The sequence below is a fragment of the Pseudorca crassidens genome, chromosome 4 (genome assembly GCF_039906515.1).
Source record: "Pseudorca crassidens isolate mPseCra1 chromosome 4, mPseCra1.hap1, whole genome shotgun sequence".
NCBI classification, from domain to species: Eukaryota; Metazoa; Chordata; class Mammalia; order Artiodactyla; family Delphinidae; genus Pseudorca; species Pseudorca crassidens.
In genome coordinates, this window is record NC_090299.1 from 62,557,147 (window position 1) to 62,583,642 (window position 26,496).

The 26,496-nt window shown below is 41.1% G+C and overlaps 1 protein-coding gene across 9 annotated transcripts in view; it reads left to right on the forward strand.

The window, feature by feature from the left end:
• Positions 1-26,496, forward strand: part of TBC1D1 (TBC1 domain family member 1) — a 227,292-nt gene that overhangs the window by 127,030 nt on the left and 73,766 nt on the right. For 7 of the 9 annotated variants that reach the window (XR_010942955.1, XM_067735709.1, XM_067735712.1 and 4 more), the window contains 8 exons: positions 797-886; positions 2,279-2,383; positions 3,269-3,401; positions 8,390-8,481; positions 14,396-14,506; positions 19,727-19,855; positions 21,584-21,670; positions 25,188-25,468. Coding sequence is in view for 8 of the 9 variants with exons in the window: in XM_067735709.1 (XP_067591810.1) it covers positions 797-886; positions 2,279-2,383; positions 3,269-3,401; positions 8,390-8,481; positions 14,396-14,506; positions 19,727-19,855; positions 21,584-21,670; positions 25,188-25,468 (1,028 nt within the window). In the remaining variant the exon portion in view is untranslated. The remainder of the gene's footprint in view (positions 1-796; positions 887-2,278; positions 2,384-3,268; positions 3,402-8,389; positions 8,482-14,395; positions 14,507-19,726; positions 19,856-21,583; positions 21,671-25,187; positions 25,469-26,496) is intronic. The other 2 variants (XM_067735711.1, XM_067735716.1) reach the window with 1 other exon arrangement.

Consider the following 26,496-nt stretch of genomic DNA (forward strand, 5'->3'; position numbering starts at 1 on the left):
CACGTGGAATTTAGATTCCAATGAGAGACTGGCGATTGTACAGGTAATTGTCTCACTAAAATTGTGATAAATGCCGTAAAGGAGAAGTAAAGGATGCTGTGAGGGCATCTGGGGAATCAGGGAAGACTTTCTTGAGGAAGTGATTTTCACTGAGCAGAGGTTTCATTGTGGCCAGCTGGGTTCAGGGAGCAGCAAGGTGAGGGAGGGGTGCTGCACAGTTAACAGTGTGGTTATTGCAACACAGTCCCCTGCTGTAATGGAGATCTGTTACGCTGACCCAGGTATGTAAGACAGTGTTAATTTGTGCTAACGCTCTAGCTTTTTTAGAAAGTCAGGTAAGCAGTCGTGAATACCTAACACAGTATGCATTCAACAAATGGTAGATTGTTTTAACAATAATTTAAGAAGACTTTTCTAATCATTAGGAAGTGTTCTAGAAATCTTGAAAGAGAAGCTCCTGTTTCCTGGGAGGTTCACTTATGTAGAAACCTCTCTTCCTTACAAAGGGGGGATGTGGGAACCTGAGGCTTAGTTGCCAACTTCTGTATATTTGGTCCTTTCACCTCAAGACTGCTGCCTGATGTAGGTGAACACACGGATGGTTGTCTGTGCTACCTGAAATCTGTAGGATAGATTGTGACCTTGAAGTGATTTTCTACATGAGATGGTCAGAATTCTATAGGAGCTTGACCCATTGAGTCTTTATTTTCATAGGTTATGAAATGAGAATGTTCGTGTATAAATCTGAATTCAGTGTTGATAAAAAGCTAGTTTCTTTTTTTGTTTGTCTTTTAAGATTGGTCAATCTGAAGTTTACCTCATCAGTCCTGACACCAAAAAAATAGCTTTGGAGAAAAATTTTAAGGAGATATCCTTTTGCTCTCAGGTAAATGGAGATGGGTTATCAGCTCAATTGCCATTTGATTTTTTTAATGAATACTTTTACCGTCATTCAGCAGAAGTGGTTACGGTCACAAGATGTATGCTTTCTAAGTACTGGGTTTGTGATCTTGCATTTCCTTTTGTGTATTAAGGCAAACTATAAATATAATTTTGAAATTAAGGATTTTGCTTTTAGCAACCATAACCTACTGGAGAAAATAGGTCTCCTTTTCTTTTTTTTCAGGCATTGGTAGTAATGTTCCACAGTCATGATTTCCAGGTGTGTGTGTGTGTGTGTGTGTGTGTGTGTGTGTGTGCGTGCGCATATTTATATATACATTCACACACAGTTAATATTTTTAAATAGATACTTATTTTTACTTTATAAAAATTCATAACTTTTGAGGTACCAAGATCATTATTTCTTCTTCCTTAAAATATAATAAATAGTGACTATTTTGAGGATGTTTTCCTCAGAGTACAGGATCTGCTTGAGTTCTTGCGTGCACATCTCCTGGGTGTGTTTCATAGAGAGATGTTGGAGAATCTGTTAATTATAACGAGCTATGCCAATTTTACTCAAGATACTTTTTATCTTGATTTGCTGCTATTTGTATTGTAATGTTAGTATTAAATATCTGCTTTTTCATGTGATAGTTTAATTATTTCCTAAAGGGTACAGTTTACAAGGTTACATGATCACCTGCCCTTCAAGCTGTCAGCACTCATGTCTCTGCCTGATGGTGCTTTCAGGAGATGCTGCATATTAATATTTATGGGTGATGTCTAATCTGTATTAAGGTGTCTCTTAGCTGATACTTTCAAAACAAGCGTACATATTAATATTTATTAAAAAGAGCTCTTAGGAAACTATGGTAGAACTTTGGCCTTCATATCTTATTTTTAAAAGCGTCTCTCTTCTCTTGAGTGTATAATTTTTGACTCATTCTTCCTACCAGTTTACTTCAGTATTTACATATTTGTTATTTTAGTAGTACATATGTTTTAAATCTTTTAAACTTTGTGTCTGCATGTGTTTGCGTGTGTGTGCATATGTGTTTGTATGTTAATCTCTCATCTGCTTATTCCTTGATACTGAAGAAGAACTCTCATTTTTTTGTGTCAGCTTTTCTCCACTTCCTTTCACTACTAAAATGAGCAGTAAAAACTCCAGTTTTCAGATCCTACTTCTCTTATTGTGGGGATAATCAGAGTAACATTTTAGTAGAACTTCACATTTGAGAGATGTTTTTAGACATTTAAAATATCTGAGAAAATAATACTTTTATAATGTCCTTTAAAATTGTGCTGTGTGAATCTTCAGTTGCGTGTCTGGCAGTGGTGCCTTTTCTGGATATAACTGACCATTCCTTGTTCTTGTCCCTGCCTTCAACAGGGTATTAGACATGTGGACCACTTTGGGTTTATCTGCCGAGAGTCTTCGGGAGGTGGAGGCTTTCATTTCGTCTGTTATGTGTTTCAGTGCACAAATGAAGCTCTGGTAAGTGAGAAGGGGCCGTTCTTAAAGTCTCCTTTACGAGGGATTTCAGCCTCACTGATATCTTTACTTAGCAAAGCCATATGGCCTCATTGACATATTATTTGGTTTTAATTATTCTTTCGTCAATATTTGATAACCAGCTAGTACATACCTGAGACTTAATTCGATGTGCATTTTCAATTTTCATCATTCTTAAAGCCCTGCTCACTTTCACCCTCTGCTTTAGCATTTTTCAAATGTCATTTTGGACTTTTGATCAGAAGAGTTGGTTTTCGTTCAGTATTTAATTTGCGTCTAGTTTTTACCTTATCTCCTTGAAGAGCTTTGAGCATTTGTAGTGTTTCTAGGCTACGTGTAATCCTAGCAGGTATTATGATTATTATTCATTAACCTGTGACTAATAGTCCAGAAGAATCTTAAAGTACTGAATCTTTCCACAGAGTCCTGAAATCTCTGCCCAACTTTTTTTTTTTTTTTTTAATAAATTTATTTATTTATTTTTGGCTGCGCTGGGTCTTTGTTGCTGTGCACGGGCTTTCTCTAGTTGTGGTGAGTGGGGGCTACTCTTCATTGCAGTGTGCAGGCTTTCTCATTGTGGTGGCTTCTCTTGTTGCGGAGCATGGGATCTAGGCACGTGGGCTTCAGTAGATGTGGCTCGCGGGCTGAGTAGTTGTGGCTCACAGGCTCTAGAGCGCAGACTCAGTAGTCGTGGTGCACGGGCTTAGTTGCTCCGCGGCATGTGGGATCTTCCCAGACCAGTGCTCGAACCCGTGTCCCCTGCATTGGCAGGCGGATTCTTAACCACTGCGCCACCAGGGAAGTCCCATCTGCCCAGCTCATTTTAAATGGACTTTTTGATGACTATAGTCTCCTCTCTTCGATCAGGTGGATGAGATCATGATGACCCTGAAGCAGGCCTTCACAGTGGCCGCGGTGCAGCAGACAGCGAAGGCGACGGCCCAGCTGTGTGAGGGCTGCCCCCTGCAGGGCCTGCACAAGCTCTGTGAGCGGATTGAGGGTGAGCCGGGGTGGGAGGGCGGCAGGGTGGGCGGGGGGCTGTTAAGGGTCCTGGGCAAATTCGTTGGAAGGTTCTGCCCCGTGGAGGCTTGTGTTAGTTACAGGGCTCATAGGTGGATGTCTTCTGTATGTCAGGCACTGTGCCTAGACCATCTCCCCTCAAGGGGCTCTGAGGGCAGTGGAGGAGTAAGGGGACCACAGGGAACAAGACCAGTTGCATTGTTAGCAAGGTGGTGTGAGTGGTCAGTCACTTCAGCTACCATGGAGGGGTCTCGTAACAAGAGAGCTAAGAATTTCCACCGTGTAGGTCAATGACAGCGTCATCGATAACCTCTGCCGGAACAGTTTTAGTGGAGGGAGCAGCCGTAAGGTAGGTTGCAGCTGAGGAGCCCATGAGAAAGCGCACAGGAAGTGATGCTGCGAGTATGGACTACGATTCCTAGAAATTTGGCTTAGGGAGAAACTGCAGTACACGTTCCGGTTTGCATACTTAAGATGTGCCTGGCACTGTACTAAGTGTTTTCTTTAACATGTATTATCATCCACTTAATCCTCACCACCTCTGGGAGGAAAAGGGATTATTTGCACATTTCAGGGATAAGCAAACTTAGTTTCTGGGATTTGGGGATGATAACCATCCTGATGGGTTTGAAGTCGTATCTGATTTCCCTTTTGAAAGACAAATTGACATCATCTTAAGGTCTTTGAAGTTTCATTTGCTGGCATTTCAGTGCTCTTTAAAATGAATCAAAATGATTACCATTTTCAACTGTGTTTTCCTAGCTGTTACTCCTTGCTGACATTATACAAAATATATTTGGGAACAAGAAAACGTGTGCTTTAACAAGAGATCCCATCTGAGAGGATCACTAACCCTTTCCTTAGTGGTTGTCAAGATAAGGTAAATGACAGAAATGTCTCTTATGAGCTTATTAAGAAGCCAACAATGACTTTGGCCTTGAAGATAAAGCAGATCCTGATCTGCAGGAACTGGAAGGGTTCCAGAGTTCCACTTGATACATCTTTCTTTGGTCTGGCTTAGCTTTCAGAAAAATATAGCTGAAAAGTTTAATTGTGGTGGGGATTTTGCTGCTATTTTTTCGGAATTATCATTTCATTTATCTTTTTACTGGATAAAATCCAAGCAAAGCAGAAAGCTATGCTAATGTAAAAACATCCAATAAATAGCACAATTAGAAGGCTAGTGAGGATTATATTTTGCCTACATGATGGGAAGCATTTCTAAAGTATAGATGGCACATTATTAGAGCCATCCTTAGTAGGGGAGATGCTGATTATTTTATGAACAGTTCAAGGTTCTTGCTTTTTGCTATATTGCATCCCTAATAAGTAGAATGAAGTCATTTATTAAAGCTCATTGTATGTTCCCATAGGAGTAGTTCTAATAGGAAGTTATGATCTGGCCAGGAACTCCATAAACTGTGGAGAGGACCAATGACATGGCAACAAAAAGAAAGACTTAAAGAGTTTTTTTTTTTTTTTTTTAAATATATTTATTTAGGCTGAGTTGGGTCTTCGTTGCTGTGCGCGGGCTTTCTTTATTTGCGGTGAGCAGGGGCTACTCTTTGTTGCAGTGTGAGGGCTTCTCATTGCGGTGGCTTCTCCACGGGCTCTAGGTGCGTGGGCTTCAGTAGTTGTGGCATGCAGGCTCAGTAGTTGTGGCTCGCAGGCTTAGCTGCTCCGCGGCCTGTGGGATCTTCCCAGACCAGGGCTCGAACCCATGTCCCCTGCATTGGCAGGTGGATTCTTAACCACTCTGCCACCAGGGAAGTCCCAAGACTGTTTTCTTAATAAATTGATATAGTCAGTATGCTCTGGACTCTGTAAAATAGAATAAATACACTGTACATATGGGTGCTGTTGGACACTTACAACATGTAAGGGGTGCAGCTGTGCTGATTCTGTGTTTGAACTATGTACAACTGCTAGTATTTATATAGTGTTTTGCTTATTTTAAAGTTTAGAGGAGCATTTTGGGAATTCTTGGAATGAATTATACTTTCACTAAAAGGAAAAAAAAAGTTTTACTGAGGTTTCCTTTTGCTGTCTAAGTAAATTTGCCTTCAGCAAAGCAAAGGCACTCATCAGAGCTCCCTTTAATAAGAGCCTTTTCAACCAGACATCATGAGGGCGGGCTCACTTGCCTCGCTTCTCCCCTCTAAAACCTTTTGGCATCACCTGGGGAGTGCCCCCTTCTTGCTGCAGAAACTCCCGTTCCCCGCTCCCCCCGCCCCCCCCCCCGCCCCCGCCAAGGCTGAAGGTAGTGAGAAGCCCTGTGGAGGGTGCACAGTGGAGAGCAGGTGCTGGGACCACAAAGACCACCTCTGGTTTGAGATGGGGCAAGAAGAACCTAATGAATTGAGGCACCCTGAAGACAAGGATAGAACTGTCTAAGGATCTCTCCAGACCTGCTGAATATGAAGAATAGTCTGTATGATTTCACCTGAGATTGTTAGAAGTATATATAATTAGTCTGACTCTTCTTGGGGTTTTTCTCCACATGTGAATGTCTCATCAAGCAGTACAGTGTTTCCAAGAGAGGATGTTTGCACTGTGTCATTGACATCCATATGCAGGGAGGATTTTTATTTAATGATTTCTGAGTGCTAATTTTACTCGTAAATTTAAACACTGTTTTGATTCAACATGTAAGTAGTTAGTGCAGTAAAGGCATCTCTGTTTGCCTGGCTTGTATGACCTGACAGCTTGCCTGAGGAGTACCTGAACTGTGCTCTGATAAAATTCATCTGTCCTTTCTGCACTTTTACTGCCCTCTTTTTTTCTGATTGAAGAATAGTTGACTTACAATATTATTAGTTTCAGATGTATAACATAGTGAGTCAGTATTTTTATTTCTTATGTACCATACAATATCATTATGACATTATTGACTGTATTCCCTGTGCTGTACATTACATCCCTGTGACTTATTTATTTTATAACTGGTAGTTTAAATCCCCTGGTACATCTTAATCCCCTTCACCTATTTCACCTTTCCCCCCTTCCCCTCCCCCCTGCGACCACTAGTCCTTTGTTAAGTCTGTTTCTGTTTTGTTATATTTGTTTGTTTTTTAGATTCCACGTACAAGTGGAAACATACAGTACTTGTCTTTTTCTGGCTGACTTACTTCACTTAGCACTTCACTTCCGTGTTGAAGGCAGTGGCGTCAGGTGGCTTGACTGCCTGGGTAAAGGAGCAGTGGAGTGTCCTAGGGTGGTCTCTGGGGGCAGACGGATGTGGATCAGATTCTGACTTTGTCCCTTCTTTAGCTGATAACCTTGGGCAAGACATTTGACTTCACTGTGCCTCAGTTTCTTCATCTATAGACCTTGGAATTGCTTAAAATAGTGCCCACTCCAAGGATTATGTTGAGGATCAGATGAGATTATTTATGTAGTGTTGCATGAAGTGGCACAGCAATCACTTAAGAAATATTGGCTTTTATTTTTATGGTGGCCTCAGGGTTTTCTTGGCCAAAAAAAGAAAACGGTGGTGGAAAGAGGAAGGACTTCTGGGAGCTGCAGTGGTTTGAGTAGGGGCAGCGACCTCGCCACCGCCTGTTAGGAGGGTGAGGGCCCTGCCTTCTGCTGCAGGGGGCAGGGTGGGCGATGGAGGAGCACTGGCGCTGGGGCAGGCTTGGCTGCTGATTGGCCTCCTGACCTGTCAGTCGCCTGGCTTCTCCGGACCTCAGCAAACTCATCTGTAAAACAGAGGCCTGGTTTCCAAGTCCCTGTTCAGAGCTGTCCCCTCTGGCCATCCTAGTAATGTAGATAAATCTGGCCCAGAGACTTGACCAAGGCCCTGCCCAGTGGCTCACCCTCAGGAGGAGAAGACGGGGTGGCATGTGGATGGGGACAGGACTGCCCTGGGAATAAAAGTAATCAGCAGCAGTTTTTTTCCCACGATAGTTAGGTCAACAAATCCTTTCATCCCAAATCTTTTCATCATGGGTAGCATTTATCTCTGGCGCCAAGAAAAGGCAAAACAGGGTCTGAGCCATATATGTGTGGAGAAGGAACTTTCTGAAATACCAGATTCTAATGGACATTAAAATTGCAACTTTATTTTAATGACTTTCCCTCAGAATCCTTTGTAATGTTATTTAAGTGGCCATAAGACTATTACTAAGCATGTGGTGGTAAAGGGAAAGTTGGTTGCCACACAAATCACTTTCTTGTGAAAGAGCCTAGCCTAACCTGTAAGAGAAGAATGTTGGTCAGTTTTCAAATGGGGCAGTAGTTGTTTATCCTTAAGGGAGATTGTCTAGTTTACATATAAATACTCCCTGAGAATTTATCGTTTCCTGCGGACAATGTTCTGGCTGTGTGAGGTGTTCTAACATGGAGTAGTGGCGAAAAAAGGCAATTTGGAACCACACAAAGCTGACGTAGAGTCCAGTATGGGGTCTTTGGGAATTAACTGAGCTCTCTGGGTCTCAGTTTCCTTAACTGTAAAATGGGGCTAATCGAGTCCTCTTTACCAGATTGTTCTGAGTATTAAATGAAATGATACAGGCCTGATGTTTAAGTCAGTGCCTACCACGTGAGGGCTCAATCAAAAAATGTTGCTTAGGGGCTTCCCGGTGGCGCAGTAATTGAGGGTCTGCCTGCCGATGCAGGGGACGCGGGTTTGTGCCCCGGTCCGGGAGGATCCCACATGCCGCAGAGCGGCTGGGCCCGTGAGCCATGGCCGCTGAGCCTGCGCGTCCAGAGCCTGTGCTCCGCAGCGGGAGAGGCCACAACAGTGAGAGGCCCGCGTACCGCAAAAAAAAAAAAAAAAAAAAAATGTTGCTTGTTGTCAGGGTCATCATCATCACCGACATTATGGATTAGACTTTCCATAAAACCTCAGAAGCCTGAAGAAGGTGGTTAAGTCATGTAAGAGGGGGGAGTGAGCATGGGAAGTGTTAACTCTACCTCGTAACTGTTACCTAGAGTGTTCTCATATCTCTTTTTTTCTCTTAATAGGAATGAATTCTTCCAAAACCAAACTAGAACTCCAGAAGCACCTGACAACATTAACTAATCAGGAGCAAGCAACTATTTTTGAGGAGGTTCAGGTACAGTACTGGTTTTAAATTTCCAGAAGGAAGAAAGGAGGCAGCTTCTCTGTGAAATTTTATTTATAAAAAATAGCAAAGCAAACCTGTCAGATCCTCAAGGAAGTGGGCCTGAGTTCCTCTAGGTTTAAGCTTTAACCTGCCCTCGGGACAGGGGCCAGGTCAGAATTGCAGATTCCTATCAGGGCTTGGTTTTTCACGTGAAAACTACTAAACCAGGGGAACTCTCCCTTAAGGAACGAGAGAAAGGAAATAATAAAGTGGAGAGAGCCTCAGCCCGGGAGACATGGGACCTGGATTTTGGTCCCTGAGCACTGCTCTCCCTGGGAGACCTCTTTTTTTTTTTTTTTTTTTTGCCGTACGCGGGCCTCTCACCGTTGTGGCCTCTCCCATTGCGGGGCACAGGCTCCGGACGCGCGGGCTCAGAGGCCATGGCTCACGGGCCCAGCCGCTCTGCGGCATGTGGGATCTTCCCAGACTGGGGCATGAACCCGTGTCCCCTGCACCGGCAGGCGGACTCTCAACTACTGCGCCACCAGGGAAGCCCTGGCAGGTGGGTTCTTAACCACTGCGCCACCAGGGAAGCCCAGAGCTGGGTCCTTTTTCATCTGATGCTAGCCCACTTTGCTGTTTTAGTGCCATCAAGTCACTTTGGGGAATATCTTTCTAGCAAGCATAGAAGATGCACCTTCCTCCCCTACTGTGAGTTTGTTTTCTTTTTTATTTAGATAGCACTGTGTAGCTTTCCCCAAAACAGTGTGGTGAATCAGGGTAGGTAATACCCCAGATACTCTTCTGCAGCAATGATTATGTTCTTGATGGATGTGATTTTGAGATTCTCTTTGATCCATGTGAGTGTGAGACACTCAGTATAAAAAATGGCAAAGAGACTTTAGAGAAAATCAGTGACAAAAGTTTGTTTTAAAAAAATGGATTCAGTTAATATCCTGGGATCCCTGTGTGGTGTTGGAGAAGGCTCTGTAGTTTTTTGATTGGTTTAAAGACCAAAGGGAAGTCATTGTTCATTGGCTTTGAAAAGCCAGCTCGTACTTTGTCCTCCATCATTGTAGGTGTGGCTCTTTTTTGAATAATACAAACTTAACATGGATCTCTTCTTCTGATGGCTTATTGGTAGTCTTATTAAATTATTTACTCAATGACCATTCTTGTTTTTTTATAAAATATTTTATAAACCAAGTCACTAGTTTCTTTTTAGGTAGTAGTTCCTGCTAATGCATTTGAAAATCATGCATTTCAAACAGATCATAAGGAAAAAGGTGGCTTTGCAGTGTCATGATACCTCTTTTAAATAGAATGGTTAATATTTTCCTTTGTATGGTTTTTTTCCTGGAGAATGATTTGTTTCTGAGGAAATTCTCCAAGGGCAAATTTTTATAAAACAAATGTAATTACTATTGAAATCAATAGTACATGATTGCTTAAATAGTTATTAAAACATATATATTCAGTGTTTTTGTAAATAAATGTTTCATGCAAAAAAAAAAAAAGTGCAACCCAAACAGAACCATAAAGAAAAAGAAATCATTAATTACTGTGCAGATGATGCTGGGGAAGTATCACTGCTGCAAATAAGCCGGCTTTGACTTTGAGCTCTGTGAGGAGAACTTGGGGCCAGATGGGCCTGTGGGTGTGCTAACCCTTCTAAGAGGACTCAAGACACTGCAGAGCCACTTTTTAATTTAGGACCTTGTTGAAGTGTACATTTTTCAAACATGTCAAAGTGGGCGAATGAGAATGTGACCCTTGGGTGGGGTCTGACTCTGTCCAGGTGCTGTCCCCTGCTGACTGAGTGTGCTGAGTTTACATAGGTCGTCCTCAGGGAGAAGTTGCTTTCAGTCTGAGTTGGGCTAGTGAAGAAACTGTCTCAAAGTCGAATTCTCTTCATTTGAATGAGTGTATTTCAGGGAATGACTTAATAAATACTCAGTAGGTAAATCAAGTACATTTATAGTCAGTAGATGTCGATAACGGATTAAATAATGTGACTTTTCACAAGTTAAAGATAAGTGGTTGGAGGAATTTTTTTTCACTTTGTACAGAATATAGAGCAGCTTAATTGGATTTTTCCATGGTTTTAAAATTATTTCTTGCAAGATTTCATTATACTTTTTAAAAAAGATGTCAGGCTGTAGTCCAGGTGAGCACTGCCATTTTCAGTAGACTCCTCAGAAGACCATAGGCTTTCTCAGCATTCTGATATTCATTAACCAGTGTTAGAAATGGATTTCAAATTGCTTTTACAACCAATTTATAGGCCCGCCCTCATAGAAATGAGGTTAAGAAACACGTAACAACATTGGCTTTGTTGCTTTTAACAGGCAATTAATTGTTTTATATTGTTCTTTTTTTAAAAATGAAATATAACTATAGAAAAGCACACAAATCAGTGGTATATAGTTCAATGAAATAAAAAAATTTTTGAGATATAGTTGATTTATAATATTACGTAAGTTTCAGGTGTGCAATGTAGTGATTCACAATTTTTAAAGGTTATATTCTATAGTTATTATAAAATATTGGCTGTAGGTGAATTTTTTAAAATATTTATTTATTTATTTATTTATTTATTTTTGGCTGTGTTGGGTCTTCGTTTCTGTGCGAGGGCTTTCTCTAATTGCGGCAAGCGGGAGCCACTCTTCATCGCGGTGTGCGGGCCTCTCACTATCGTGGCCTCTCTTGTTGTGGAGCACAGGCTCCAGATGCGCAGGCTCAGTAGTTGTGGCTCACGGGCCTAGTTGCTCCGCGGCATGTGGGATCTTCCCAGACCAGGGCTCAAACCCGTGTCCCCTGCATTGGCAGGCAGATTCTCAACCACTGCACCACCAGGGAAGCCCTGTCAGTGAATTTTTATAAGATGAATACAGCTGTGCAGCAGCACGCAGATTAGGAAATAGAGCGTGTCCAGTCCCTCCGAACCCCCCCTTGGTCCTGCCCCAGGTGACCACCATCCTGACTCCTGACTCCGTAGGTTAACTTTGAGTAATAAGCAAGTTAATTTTTGACTGCAAAGGGATGTTATCCAACTTCATTCCCCATTATTTTCCTCAGACCTGTCTCTCTGTCATGAATGCTTATAAAGTTAAATCATCTTCAGGAAATAATGATTTGTCCCTTTGCAGGATGGTGAAGTTCCCTGGGAGGCACTCAGGAGATGATACCTTGCTAATCGTTTTCACTAAATAGCAGGGTAGCCCCTAGTCATGTTTCAGTTATTTTAAGAAAGGGTTTATTTCTTGACCTTGTATGACACCACAGACATGGTCTTCTCAGCCTCACTGACTTTCCCCTGTGATGTTTAACGAGCTCCTTGATGCAGTGTCTGGGCAGTAGCTGTGGTAGTACATTGTGCTCAGTTTAGTCTCATTTTCTGTCCATTCAAGTAGTTTCTTTCATGTATATGCTGAGGGAAAGAGAATGTATTAATAATGCTCCTCTCCTGTTACTGCATTCTTAGCCTTTTTTGATATGTTGAAATAAGTGATTATGAAGAATTTCTCCAACAAAAATACAAATTTTCTTGTGAGAGCAGCCCAAAGGTTTGATTGAAGAATAGGAAAGGAAAGAATGGGTCAGCTCTTGGGTGCCTGCTCAGAGCCTTCGTAATTCCTGCCTGCTTCTCTTTCCTGGACTTTAAAATATATATATACTTTATTTTTTAGAGTAGTTTTAGTTTTACAGAAAAAGTGGGTGGAAGTACAGAGAGTTCCCATAAAACTTCTCATGCCCTTCCCCCAAGCCAGTTTCCCCTATTAATATCTTGTCTCAGTGTGGTACCTTTATTACAATTGATCAGCCAATATTGATACATCTTTAGTGATTAAAGTCTGTAGTTTACATTAGGGTTAACTCTTGGTGTGGTACATTCTGTGGGTTCTGACACATGTTTGATGGCATGTATCCACCATTATAGTATCATACAGAATTGTTTCACTGCCCTAAAGATGCTCTATGCTCCACCTTTTCACTATTCCCCAACCCCCCACCTCTGTTCCAAACCCCAGGCAACCACTGATCTTACTGTCTCCATAGTTTGTCTTTTCCAGAATGTCACATAGTTAGAATCATACTGTTTGTGTAGCCTTTTCAGTTGGGCTTCTTTCCCTTAACAATATGCATTTAAGGTTCCTCCATGTCTTTTTATGGTTTGATAGCTCTTTTTAGTGCTGAGTAATATTTCATCGGATGTACCACAGTTTATCCATTCACCTGTTTAAAGACACCTGGTTGCTTCTAAATTTTAGCAATTAGGAATAAAGCTGCTATACACATTCTTGTGCAGGCTTTTGTATGGGCATAGATTTTCAACTCATTCAAGTGAATACTAAGCAGTACGATTGTTGGATCACATGGTGGGAACATGGTTAGTTTTGTAAGAAGCTGCCAAACTGGCTCCCAAAGTGCTGTAACCATATCATGTTCCCACCAGCAATGAGTGAAAGTTCCTGTTGTCTCTGGGGGCTTTTAGACTCACAGTATATCTGTAACCGTCCCGAGGTCAGCAAAATTAAGTTAGGATTGTGGTATGTGACTACCGCTTTCCTCTTTTGAAGATCTGATGGAAACTTTCTCTGGAACAACCCACGTGTTGCATAAAACATGTAAAAAATTATAACATCAAGGTTCATGGCTTGGCATCCAGATTGAGAACATCTATTCTGACCTTTAAAATATTTAATCTTTAAATCTGAAATTTGAGAGAACAGGAAGTCCTCATTGAAAACAACCTCTTCTAATCATTTACTATCCTTTCCTTGGGTAACAGGAACAACTTATTTAAAATGATCTTTGTCTTTAAGAGAGGAATGTTAGAATGCTTCTAGTCTGTGACACGAGGGGTAAAATTGTTCCTTAGTCAGCTGGGCTGCCAAGAATGGCATTGACCCGGACTCAGATTCTTGTGTAATTGATCCGTTTATTAGACACCCTGACTTTGATTTAAAGGGCAGGCTAGAGGTTTGGGGTAGGGAGGGAGGGAGGAGCAGGGCAATGGATAACTGTCGTTGTAAAAAAAAAGATATTTTTCTAAAGTTTATAGACCAGAAACTTTGTTTATCTCCAGAGTAATTCAGTTTTGTTTTCTTCATATTCAGGGAAAATAATTGAATACATTAAATTAGATGGTCTTCTAAACATGAACTCTGGTATTTCAAATCCAAAGAATTTGGGGCTGGAAAAGACCTTGGAGTGTATTTTGTGCATAATCTTCATTTGAACAGACAGAGAAGCTAAGCTTAAATGACAAGCCTTTGGTCTCACTTCTAGGCAGCACCTTGAACTTACATGACCTGATTTCTAGACCAGTGTGCTTTGCCACTAAAGGCATACAAATAATTTTTTAAAAACCAGAGGAAAAAATTGAGTCCATGCCATGAAATTTTGTGTGCAAGTGCATGCCTTGTGAGGCTTCCAGGAAGTGCTTCATGATGAACATGTTTGACATGTGGAAGGAACCATGGCCCTGGATCCAGTTGCTGGTTTGCTTTCCAGTTCCCTGACCATAAGAGTTTATAAATAAGTAACCATTGTGGCTCTTGACCTCTGGGTGTTTACACAGATTTTTGTCCTTTTCTTATGCTTTTAAGACTGTTTATTAAATATTTTGACTATGTCTCTATCTGATGTGAAATGTTTATTTTAGGTATAAGGACATCAGAGGTCAGAGGCTAAATCTGGCCCACTGGCTTCGTTATCTGTTTCTTTTTAAAAATTATCTCCAGTTGTAGGATCATTGGTGCCCCCTAGTGAGGTGATTGGGTAAAAGCACTAGTTGATGAATGGAAGCTGGTAGCATTTTCAAAGGGATGGTTAGCAGTTTTGGTGACAATTAAAAATTAATTAATGTAATATTAATTAATTAATAAATTAATATAATATATTCTTTTTTTTCATTAAGAAATTGAGACCAAGAAGTGAGCAGCGAGAGAATGAATTGATTGTTTCTTTCCTGAGATGTTTATATGAAGAGAAACAAAAAGTTCACATCCATATTGGGGAGATAAAGCAGGTATGGCATTTTTCTCTCTTCTTAAAATTTTACCAGGACACTGTGTAAAGCAGAGTCCTGAGGATTTTCTGAAGCTCTGAAACTTCTTTTTCTCCCTGAATTTTATTTTCATTTGTTAAACATGTAGGGAAATTGGGGAATATTTAGATTGTGCTTAGAAAAGGTGAGGAGAGTTTCTGTCTGCGTTGTAGTGGGAGCAGAGTAGTTGCTCTGATGAGGGGACTGGTGTAGAGCATCGAGAGTGGAGTTTACGAGTGGATGCTAGCAAGGAAAGCTCCTTGACCTGCAGGGAGCCAGTCGCTGTCACCTCACCTTTCTCCTTGATTAAATGGGACTGACATTGTACAGCTGCCTTCAGAATTACATAAAGTGCCCGGAAGCTCTTTGTAATAGAAATGCAATGTGCATAGAAGATAGCACTACTGATAAGTCACATACAGTATTAGCCTGGTTAACGTGCTATTCAGATGTGGAGCTTCTGTCAATTCCACTTCATATGCTGGAGGTGCAGAGTTGGCCTCCTGTCCTCCTTTCCACAGCTCTGTTCAGCTTTTCTGTGTGAGGGGTGCTATCTCAGAGGCTGGGGCTGCCTGCAGGGCTCTGTCTTTGAAGAGCTTCGAGTTTGGGATTCAGGACCATTTTCCTATTTCTTTTGGACTCTCTATAAGTCAATTTATAATAACCATTATAGCTTCTAAACATGCATTTTATATTTGTTTAAGTTACTGTTAGGCCAGAAAGCCTAGAGAAAAATCAGTAAAGTATGTTCAAAGAGTCTTTAATTTCCAGAAGTATATTGCCTTTTTTTTTTTTTTTTTAAAAAAAGAATACTTCCTGAGTGCTTATTCTCAAGGTGTTTTAATGCTCAGTTGTGTGCTCTCCTCTTGCTATTTTCCCTGAAAACAGCCTCTGCTTTTCCGGTAACGTAACCGTGATGCAGTTTTATTTGGATGCACACACAGCAACTCTCCCCATTTGCTTTCTGCTTTCCAGCTGGCTTTGGCAATTATGTGCCTTTGCTGAACTCCTGGTCACATACAGTGGCCAACATTGTTTTTAATTTCATCGGCCAACTCTAGGGCCCCTTAGCTGTGACCCTAATATCAGTACACTGTGTTTTTGGCCTTTGTGTGTTGACCTTCCTCCCTTCTCAGCCGGTACCCTTAAGAGAGTGGGCAAGTTCTGTTATCCTCCTGTTCACTTTTGGATGGGCCACCCAGTCTAAGTTTTCAGTTAATTCCCTAGTTCACTTGTCAACATATTTCTTTTCTCATTTTCTTTCCTTTTTTCTCTTGTGCCACTGATAGTTATTCTATGTTTGATTTTCTCTTTCCTGAGTCACTCTAACTTGTTCCAACAGGAAATTGATAATTCTGAAATAATTTATAATGGCTAGAAAGGAGAATGAAGTGTTTATGGTGGATGGAAAGTTTTGCCCTAAATGCAATCTCATTTTTGTGGAACAGGGTAGTATCTTTATGATTTGGGCATAGACTAGTACAGTAAAGAAATATATTAATGTTTCTTTTATTTTCCCTCATTTGAAAACAGAATTTAATGTAAAGAAGACCAAGTCTCACAAAGTGGAACTGGTGTCTGGGCAGTAGTTGGGTGTCCCCTAGGCTGGACACCCTCTTGGGCTCCGAGTTCGGCTTTTCAGAGCCGCAGCTGCTTTAGATCAGATCGATCAGATGAACTTTTGAGAGTTCACCAATAGATTCCTGCTCTCACTTTCTGCTACCAGATAATTTAACCACATGGACTTCATTATGTTCTTATTGCTCCTAAAAATTCCTGTAACCTTTGAAAATGTGTTTTGACTTGACCTAGAGAGAGGTAGAATTGTGGTCTGCGTCCACCAGCCTTCAAAAGTAGATGGAAGGGCTTCCCTGGTGGCGCAGTGGTTGAGAGTCCGCCTGCCGATGCAGGGGACATGGGTTCGTGCCCCGGTCCGGGAAGATCCCACATGCCGCGGAGCGGCTCGGCCCGTGAGCCATGGCCGCTGAGCCTGCGCATCCAGAGCCTGTGCTCTGCAACGGGAGAGGCTGCAACAGTGAGAGGCCCGTGTACCGCAAAAAAAAAAAAAAAAAAAAATGTAGATGGAAGACAATGAGCACAGTCTCAGGGCTGTACTTCTCAGAGCTGTGGTGATGCCACACTGTACATGCTTTTCAGACTGAAGTGTTAGTGTTGGATACCTGTCGGAGGAATCGTTCCGTAAAGTAGAAAACAAACTGAATGAATCCTTTGATCTTATGGGAAAGGATTCAGTTTGGGCAAGGACCTATAAATTAATAAAGTTTAGAGAGTATCATGTTTGAATCAGTGGACATATCATTTCTGCTTGTATTCACTGAGCTGGTACAAAAATTAATAATATTAAATCAACTGCCACTGATTGAACGTTTCCCATGTACTAGGTATAGTTTTAATTCTCTACATGAATTATTCCATTTTTTTCTACAACAACTTTTTTGAGATAGGTGGTATAATACCCATGTTAGAGACAAGGACATGAGGAACAGAGGTCAAGTCGTTTGCTAGAGAGTGTGGAGCCCACGTGTCTGAGGTCCAAGGACATTATCTTAAGCTCCTAAAGGGCATAATGATTAACTAACAAAATCTAATGTTATGTAAACCACTCATCGATTTGTCTGGGTCCATTATCCAGTAGATAAGTTTTTCTTTCTTTTTTTTTTTTTCTGACATTTTATTACAGAAAATTTCAAACATACCAAAAAGTTGAAAGAATCACACAGTGAACACTCACATACCCACAATCTGGGTGAAACCATTTTAAACGTTTTGTTATGTTTGCTTTCCCATATAGCTATCCATCTATTAGTCCACCTTATTTTTGATGTTTTTCAGAGTAAGTTTCTGATACTAGTACTCTTGATCCCTAAACACTTCAGTGTGCATATCATTAATTAGAATTTGATATTTATTTACAATTTTTTGGAGATAACATTTACATATAGTAAGTTGCACAAATCTTGAGTGTACCATTTGTTGAGTTTTGAGGATTTCGTATATTTAGGTAACCCAGACCCGTATCAAGGTATAGAACATCTCCATCATGCCAGAGAGTACCCCCATACCCCGTCAGTCCTCACTCCCTCCCTCCCCCAGGCAACCACTGTTTTGATTCTTTTTTTCTACCACAGATTAGTTTTGCCTGTTTTAGAACTTTCTATAAATGGAATCATACAGTATGTTCTCTTTTAGTTCTGGCTTCTTTTGCTTAGCATAATGTTTTTGATACTGTTTTTGATATTCGTCCTTGTTGCTTCATAAATCAGTAATTATGTTCCTTTTTATTCCATTGTGTCAATAACACAGTTTGTTTCTCCATTCTCCTTTTGATGGGCACCTTAGCTATTTCTAGGTGCTGGTTATTCTGAATAAGGCTGATGGTGGATACATTGTGACATTGTGATGGGTTCTGAACTGAGAACTTCATAGTAGCTTCAGAATTTAAAACTTGGCACCAAACGTTCATGCTTAGAGTTTACCCATCTGTCTTGGGATGGGCAATGTGAGGACTGCAGTACAAATTCACTCTAGAGCCCCACACTAGAAACTTATCCAAGAACCAGCATCATCTTCAAAGGAGAAACTTCTAGATGCTTAGTTTAAAATAAACAAGGAGTGTGTTATTTTCTAAATGCAAATTATTTTCTAAACGTGAATTATTTTCTAAATGTGAATTATTTTCAGACTGCATTTGAATTACAGTGATAGACATAGAAAAGAACCTTTTTAGGTGGTAGAGGAGAGCAGAAGCAGCATTGAATTAAGTATATAGAGATTCTTATGGCCTGGTTTATAAAAAGAAAAACACAAGTGCAGTTTTTGTTCTTTCTATGTAGGATCTACTACGTTCTACCAGTCTTTTAGCCAGTATTTTCTGTATATATCAGAACAGTTAAAAGTGCTTCTTTTTTAGGAAAACTTTGGTTATGAGTTTGAAAGCAGGTCTACAGTTTCTTAACTTCGTGAGTGAACTGGTATTGAGTCAAATGCAGGCCCCTGAGAGTTCTTTGTGGGTAATTCCCTTTCCTCTAGAGGCTGACTCCAGTCTGGATAGGCTCTTACTCTTGGTAAATGATTGCACAGGACCAAACTGCAACTAGTAAGGCATCCACCCATGCTACATGACTTAGTCAGTATTTGTTGAGTGACTGCCACAGCCTGTGCTCATCACTGTTCTTCTCAACACCTGCACAATGTTAACTTGGCCAAAGCTGGAGGTGGTATGAAGGCATTTATTGTATTAATCTGCACATTTTTCTGTATGCTTGACATACGTAACAACAACAAAGAATAGTTGGTGTTTAAAGTAATGGAGGATGTGGTTGAGTATTTTTCTAACAAAATCATCATCTAGCAGAAAGCATTCAGGTAAGAATCCATAGAAGAAACAATTTAATCTAGAGTAGAGGTTTTTTGTATTTTTTTTAAGCATACCTCTTTGTTAATAAGTAACATTAAACTTCATTTTGTGATTGGCAAACAAACTTTTATGTTGTCAGTTTCATGTTCCCATCAGTTAAGGGAGAGAGTTGGTTGCAGAGGAGAATGAATGGGATGATGGAAACAATAGGTGGGAGAGAGGAAAAAGACAGGATTCTGTAGTAGGGGATGAAGGGATTAGTGTAGGCAGAGAGGATGGATTCTTCAGTTGATTAGATTTATTTTGTCTCACCCTCTGAAATGCCCCCAAAAGTAAGTTGTTACTTTACTTTGAAAAGCTAATCATAGCTACCTTTGTACCAGAAGCTGTGCCCAATGTTTTACATGCTTTACGTGTTTTAATCTCACAACATAGCACTATGGTTAGATCGTGAGGTTGATCTCAATTTACAGAAGACGAAATTGTGGCTCAGAGAAAGTAAGAAACTTGCTCAAGGCCACAGCTAGTGAATGACATGTCTCTGATCCAGCCGCAGAGCCCAAGCTCTAAACTGCTTTGTTAACTGATTAGTTTCTAAGCACTTCCCTTATTTTGTTTGGAGTAGGCAAAGCAACTCTTTGAGGCAAAATTATTTCCTGGACTTGCAGTCATGTCACCAAGGAGCAGATGAGAAGAGGTCACAGAAAAAATGACCTGAGGTCAAAAAGATGCATTCTAGAGATTTTTCGGTCCTTTAAAAAGGAAGGAAAGAAGGAGGGAAGGAAGATCTAAGTGACTTAATTTTCCATTGTTTCACTTTTTAGGCATCACAGATTGCAGCAGAGAATATTGGAAGTGAATTACCATCTAGTGCCACTCGATTTAGGCTAGATATGCTGAAAAACAAAGCGAAGAGATCTTTAACGGAGTCTTTAGAAAGTATTTTGTCCCGGGTAAGTGGCATAATTCCTCCTAGTTTAAGTTAAATCACTGTTTTTGAGAGAGCATGAAATTCAGTTCTTTGCTTTCGTTCCATCAGTGTTCATCATACAGTTTAGAAGGGTGAGACCTTTTTTGGTGTCTTCTCAGTGTTAGAAAAATGTTATCTACACTGAAAATTCAGTTTTTAACTTGGTCCGGGTTAAAAAGTGTTCTCTACTCTGTTGTATTGTATGGAATTTTTGTCTCCCAAAAGAATGTTATTTGTTGGCCAGTCCCTGTAAAGAGCATGGATTAGATACACCAAGGTGTGGGTTCCATTCTCCCTAGTGTCACTAGGTACAGTTTAAAAATTGTTATCGTGGGACTTCCCTAGTGGCGCAATGGTTAAGAATCTGCCTGCCAGTACAGGGGACATGGGTTCGAGCCCTGGTCCGGGAAGATCCCACATGCCGGGGAGCAACTAATAAGCCCGTGCGCCACAACTACTGAGCCTGCGCTCTAGAGCCTGCGAACCACAACGACTGAGGTGGCGAGCCACAACTACTGAAGCCCACGCGCCTAGAGCCTGTGCTCCCCAACAAGAGAAGCCACCGCAATGAGAAACCTGAGCATCGCAATGAAGAGTAGCCCCCGCTCGTCGCAACTAGGGAAAGCCTGCGTGCAGCAACGAAGACCCAGTGCAGCCAAAAATAAAATACATAAATAAATAAATAAATTTAAATAAATAAAAAAAAAAAAATTGATTACATTATAAAAAAAATTTTTATCATTAGCTGCTATTGTTATGTGTCTGAAGCTGTTTATAGCAGGATCTGCAAACTGTGGTCCTTGGGTCAAATACCATTCACCTCCTGTTTTTGTAAATAGAGTTTTATTGAAACACAGCCACATCAGTTCATTCACCTATTGTCTAAGGCTGCTTTTCTGCAGAGTTGAGTACTTGCCACGGATACCATATGGTCCACAAAGCATAAGAGATTTATTATCTGGCCCTTTACGGAAAAAGTTTGTGGCCTGCAGCTCTATAGGAAGAACAGAGTATACGTATGTACTGATCTGGGAGTTCTTTAAGAAATTACTACCAACCCCTGCTCCCCCCCCCGCCCCACGCCAACCCCAGCGTGAGTGTAAATACCTTTTACACTAAGAAATAAAAGTTCTCTTTTCTCTCAAAGTTTCACACCTTTCTGGAGCTTGCAGTATCTTCTTATAGTTCTCTTTTATTTCATGAACCACTCCTTTTGAAACATTTTTTTTTGGTTATAAATTTTATTTTGTATGGAGGTGTTTCTGAGAATTTCACAGCAGCCTTACAGATAATTAAAAGCAGTTCATTTACAAAACCAGAGTTGGGGTGGGGCTGCCTTTGAGAGCTCCCAGACCGAGAGATTGTGGTTTGTGTGTCGTAGGCTGGCGGGTCATGACACTGTGTGACTCAGAGGGGGGACTCTGTTGTTGAGTGTGCGCACCTCAGCGCTTGCTTTTCTTCTAGACGTGTTGTCTCTTCTGCCCATCATCCCTGCCAAATGACTAACCCACAAGGTGCTTTGGAACATTTAGTTTGGTTAAAAAAAAAAAAAAAAAGACGAATGTTGATTGTCTTCATGCACATATGTGCTCAGCAGAGTTTCCCAGTAGATGCATTTTTCCTGAACTTATTTAAATAGACCAGGTTGCTTCTAGCAGATGCCTTTGCAAAAGCCTCAGGGGTCATAACTTGACTGCTTTTCTTTCCGTAGGGTAATAAAGCCAGAGGCCTCCAGGAGCACTCCGCCAGTCTGGATCTGGACAGCTCCGTGTCTAGCACATTAAGTAACACCAGCAAAGTAAGCACGTTTTTTTTTTTTTATATGACACCCTGAAGAAACCAGCAAATGGGTCTTGCTCATCTCCTATATACTGGGCCTATCAAAAGGAACAAAAGAAGCCTCATAGCTCCAATCATGAGAAATTTGGTGCTTCTGGACTTGATAATGCAGGGGGAGAGCTGGTTGTGCAGTCCTACTCTAGCCAAAAAGTTGTACATACCAAAACAGAGGGCTGTTCCGTAAGCAAAGAGGAAAAAGCACCATTTCAGGCCACTGAGATCTAATTAATCACAAGTGATCAATGGATTTCTTTCTTTAGTAGGTTTTCCAGTGAAATCTAAATGAAATATTAAAAATAATGGGGAAAACCTCAAACGTGGGTTTACGAATTATGAGAAGTATGCAACTTAAATTCCTGAAACTTACTCTGTCCTCTGCCTGACTCTATGATTATAATTAAACATCACTATTTTTATAAATAAGCCTCACCCCTCGTGTCTGCCACCAGCACAGCTTTGTGATAGTGAGCAAGCCAGCAGTTCCTTTTGGTAGCAGACCTGTGTCTATGTCCTTGTTTTAATTTCTTGCTTTCTAAATATATAAGCGTACTTAAACCTAGTTAGTTCAACTTTTTACCCACCAGAAAAGTGGATTTCGGGTTTTGTGCTGGGGATGTCAGAGTGCCCTGGGATGGAAAGAGGGGGAGTTGTTGTGGAGGCCAGCTCCTTACCACAGGAATCAAAGTTCTTCTGTGCTTCCTCCTGGGCATGTGGCTTTCAAAGGTTTTAGACCATAACCAACAGTAATTTACACATTTAACATTGCAAACTAGTTCAGAAACACACATACCTACATGCTCACAGATAAAATGAAAATAAGATTTCACAAAATGATATTTACTGTACACATGTGACACATACTGGTATTTGCTATTGCTTTAAAAAGTTTGTGGCAGACCACGAAATTGATATCACTGCCTACCAATGTGTTACAGCGTATAGTTTGAGAAACACTGCCTCAGTTGAGCGCTTTCTCAATTTCTAAGGTGCATCTTTAATGGGATCTGGTTAAAATGCAGATTCTGATTCAGCAGGCCTGGGGTGATTCCTGAAATGGCCAATTTCTGACAAGCTCCAAGGTGATGTTGATGCCGCTGGTCTGTGGACCCACTTAGGGGAGCAAGTCCCTAGACCCCAGTCTTCTGAATATGATTTTATTTTTTTGGAGGGGGGGGCGTCTGTGCTCTGTGGCTTGCGGGATCTTAGTTCCCTAACCAGGGATTGAACCCACGCCCTAGGCAGTGGAAGTGTGGAGTCCTAACCACTGGACCACCAGGGAATGCCCTGAATATGATTTTCTAAGTTAGAATCTAGTGGTCTATTTAAATTCATCTCCTCCATACTGATTCTACCCACAATTCATTTGAAGTTTGGAAATGTTTTGGGTTTTTTTTATCTGTTGGATACAGATGAAAAAGACAGCTTCTACCCTGCAGGAAGGAACTCATCTGGTAGGAGAGGCGACAGATACACCAGCATCGAGTAGAGTAGCTGTGAGCCTGAGTTCAAATAAGAGCCATGGTAGCTTAGCTGTCACAGGAGCAAGAGGAAGGGGAGCTATTTTTGGTCAGTGGAACCAGAGAAAGCTTGGAGAGGGGAGCAGTAGTGCTTTTGATAAATCTTGGAGAAAGTATAGGAATTGCACCCGTGGAAGTGGACAGGGAAGAGGGCGTTCGAGATTAGTTCCAGTAAAGGTGCTGTGAAGAAATTCATGTCACTCAAGTGACTTTTCCAGTAAGTCTTATTGCTTGTTTTTTATTCTTCTTCAAATCACAGATCTAGGAATATACACATGGTTTGAATTTCTAGGGTAATTCTAAGGGAAATGCAGCTTTTCAGAACCTATTTGTGTGTATTATGTGTGTGGCTCTATGTTATTCTTTATGTCGTTTGTTCATCCTGACGTTGAGAAACTGTTGTTAAAAGTGTGCTTTTATGTAATTGGATCTCTTCCAGTAAATTGATCGTCTGGAAGCAAAGAAGCTGAACATCCAGTGGCCCTTTCAGGTGTTAGATGAAGCTGAGGGTTAGCTCTTCCACATAATTTGGAAGGACGTTAATGAGAGTTGAGATGAATAGGTTTGCGTGATGGAGATTGCTTGATGAATTGTCTTAAACACATTTTTAAATCCTTAAATTAAAAGAATCTTGGTAACTGTAGAGTCCTGAAGAATGAAAAATTTAAGTTACTGTTTAACATTTCATAATGTGTTGGGAATTAAGCTTTTAAAATCTAATTCCTACAAAATTAAGTGTATATAACCTTTCTCCTCAATAAACATAAATTTAATTTTTTTAATTGAAATCCTTAATACCTATCATCTAAGAGACACTCAACTGCAGGTCAAATGAACAGGTGGAATTTAGATTTTCCAGTCCACCATTATTAGATGCAGTCATTCCTTTTTGCTCTTTTCATGTTGATTTATTCATCCCTTCTAGTAATTTCAGCAGGGACAAGCTGGTACACTTTTTCTTATATATATATATATATATATATATATATATATATATATATATATATATATATTTTTTTTTTAATACAGCAGGTTCTTATTAGTCATCAGTGTTTTACACATCAGTTATTTTATATTTTTTGATTTGAGAAAAATATATTGGCCCCTACCACGTCCTGGGCATGCAGTGCTAAGCATGAGTGGTGGTAGTTCATTCCTTTGAAAAAGTATGCATCTTGAGAGCCTACGATATTAAAATATTGTCATGATTCTCAACAAATGTTTGAGTACCCACTCAGGAAATTCACTGAGTGCCTAATAAGACAATAACTTATATTTATACAACATGTAACAGCAGACAAGTACTTTTAGTTGTATTATCTTGCTTAATTCTGAAACCTGGTGAGATAAATTTTCACTATACCCTTTTACAGATGAGGAAATTGAGGTGCAGAAAGAAGTTAAGTGATTTGCCCTGAATCATGGCAGTAAGTGCCTAGAGAGAGATTTTCCATATCTAAGAATAATATAGGATGTAATTTTTAACACTCAAGATTACCAAGTTAAATCCAAACATTAGATCACATTCAGAGAGAGCCATAAAATGTGGGTATCACATGTATGAACACACTTGGCCAAGATAAAGAACTTGATTTGTTTAAACTGTGCAGACAAGTTACACGGCACTCGCTATACTTGTTATAGGCAGTAGTAAACAGCTCTCTTTTCTAGAAAGAGAACTATTTCAGCTTTGCTTACGGCAGTTACTTGTTATAATTTATGTCCTTCACACTTGCACTTGGACAGTTTCCCCATTTGTCCTGCACGCTAACGTTTTGTCTCGGAGGAGCAGGCATTTAGTGGGCCTTTATCGTCTTATACTTTTGGTGGTCTCTAGAGGGCACTGTGATCAGAAGATGTGCCTACGTTTTGAAATGTTTTCCTGCCGCTGGAATTAGAGATGTGTAAATCCCACAAGTGCCTTGCCATGTGTCTGATCTGCTGTCTGTCTGCTGCCAGGAGCCGTCTGTGTGTGAAAAGGAGGCCTTTCCCATCTCTGAGAGCTCCTTCAGACTCCTGGGCTCCTCGGATGACCTGTCCAGTGATTCAGAGAGCCACGCCGCAGAAGAGCCAGCCCTGCTGTCACCCCAGCAGGGCTTCAGGAGGCGTGCCAACACTCTGAGTCACGTCCCCGTGGAATGCCAGCAGCCTCTGCAGCAGGCACAGGGATCTCCAGGGGTCTCGCAAAGGAAACTTGTGAGGTATCACTCAGTGAGCACAGAGACGCCTCATGAACGAAAGTAAGATTTGTTGAAAATGTAGATTTGTTGTATAAATGGCTGGGGCATATCTGTTACTAACCAGGTATGTGCATCCCAGGCATGTCTGTTGGGTGAAAAGAGAAACCTGAGTCAGGTTTCACTCTTGGCTTAAAAAGGTAAAACTCGAAGCAATGTGTTCCTCCCGTCTTCCTCCCTTGGGAAATACGTAGTTGTAAGAGATACTTGTTACCTGTTCAAGTGCAAGTACGGTGAGGAAGCAGGTAAGACGAGCAGAAATGGCCCTTAAGATGCAGAATGGTCCCTCCTTACACAGTGAGAGGCAGCCCCGACCGTGAACTCTGCCGCTGGCCTGGAGGGAAGTAGTGAGTGAGCGGTCAGGTGAGTCTGCTCGTTTGGAGGCCCTGGCTAGAGGCGCAGTGATGCCGGGGCCTCTGTCCTAGCTCTGTCCCAAGCCGGCCGTGACCCGGGCAAAGTTGCTTCACTTCACTGTATGACACAGTTGACACTGTATGACACAACAGGTGGTCTCTAAAATCTCCTCCAATGTGAGAGTTCTGGATTCTTCGAACAAGACTTACTAATTTTAATAATTGGGCTCTAGTGAGCAGTTGGGGTTTCCTGGCTATAGAGCTGGGGAAGCAGTACAGTAGTAGAAGCTCTCCTGCTTCCTTCTGGGGTCCCTTGGCAATTAATTTGACTCCGAGTGTCAGAGACCATGAATTGACACAGAGGTATGTTTAAAAATCACTTTAAAATACTTTAAAACTCCTCACCTTAGAAGGCTGAAGTAGGCCACACCTGTGTGCAGCTGCTGCCTGATTTTGGTGACAACAGAAGCCAGGATGTGTGTCTCGGTGCAGGCCCTGCACAGATGAGGGAGAGTCCACACGGGGGTGGGTGTTGGAGGTGTTGCTGGTGAAGCAGTGACACGTGCTAGCAATCTCAGACGAGCTAGTAGAGCCGCTCAGCTCTGTTTTCTGTATGCCATTGAAAATAGTTATGATGGTTCTTTGGAATTTGGCTGGATAATTGTGATCCCAAAGCAG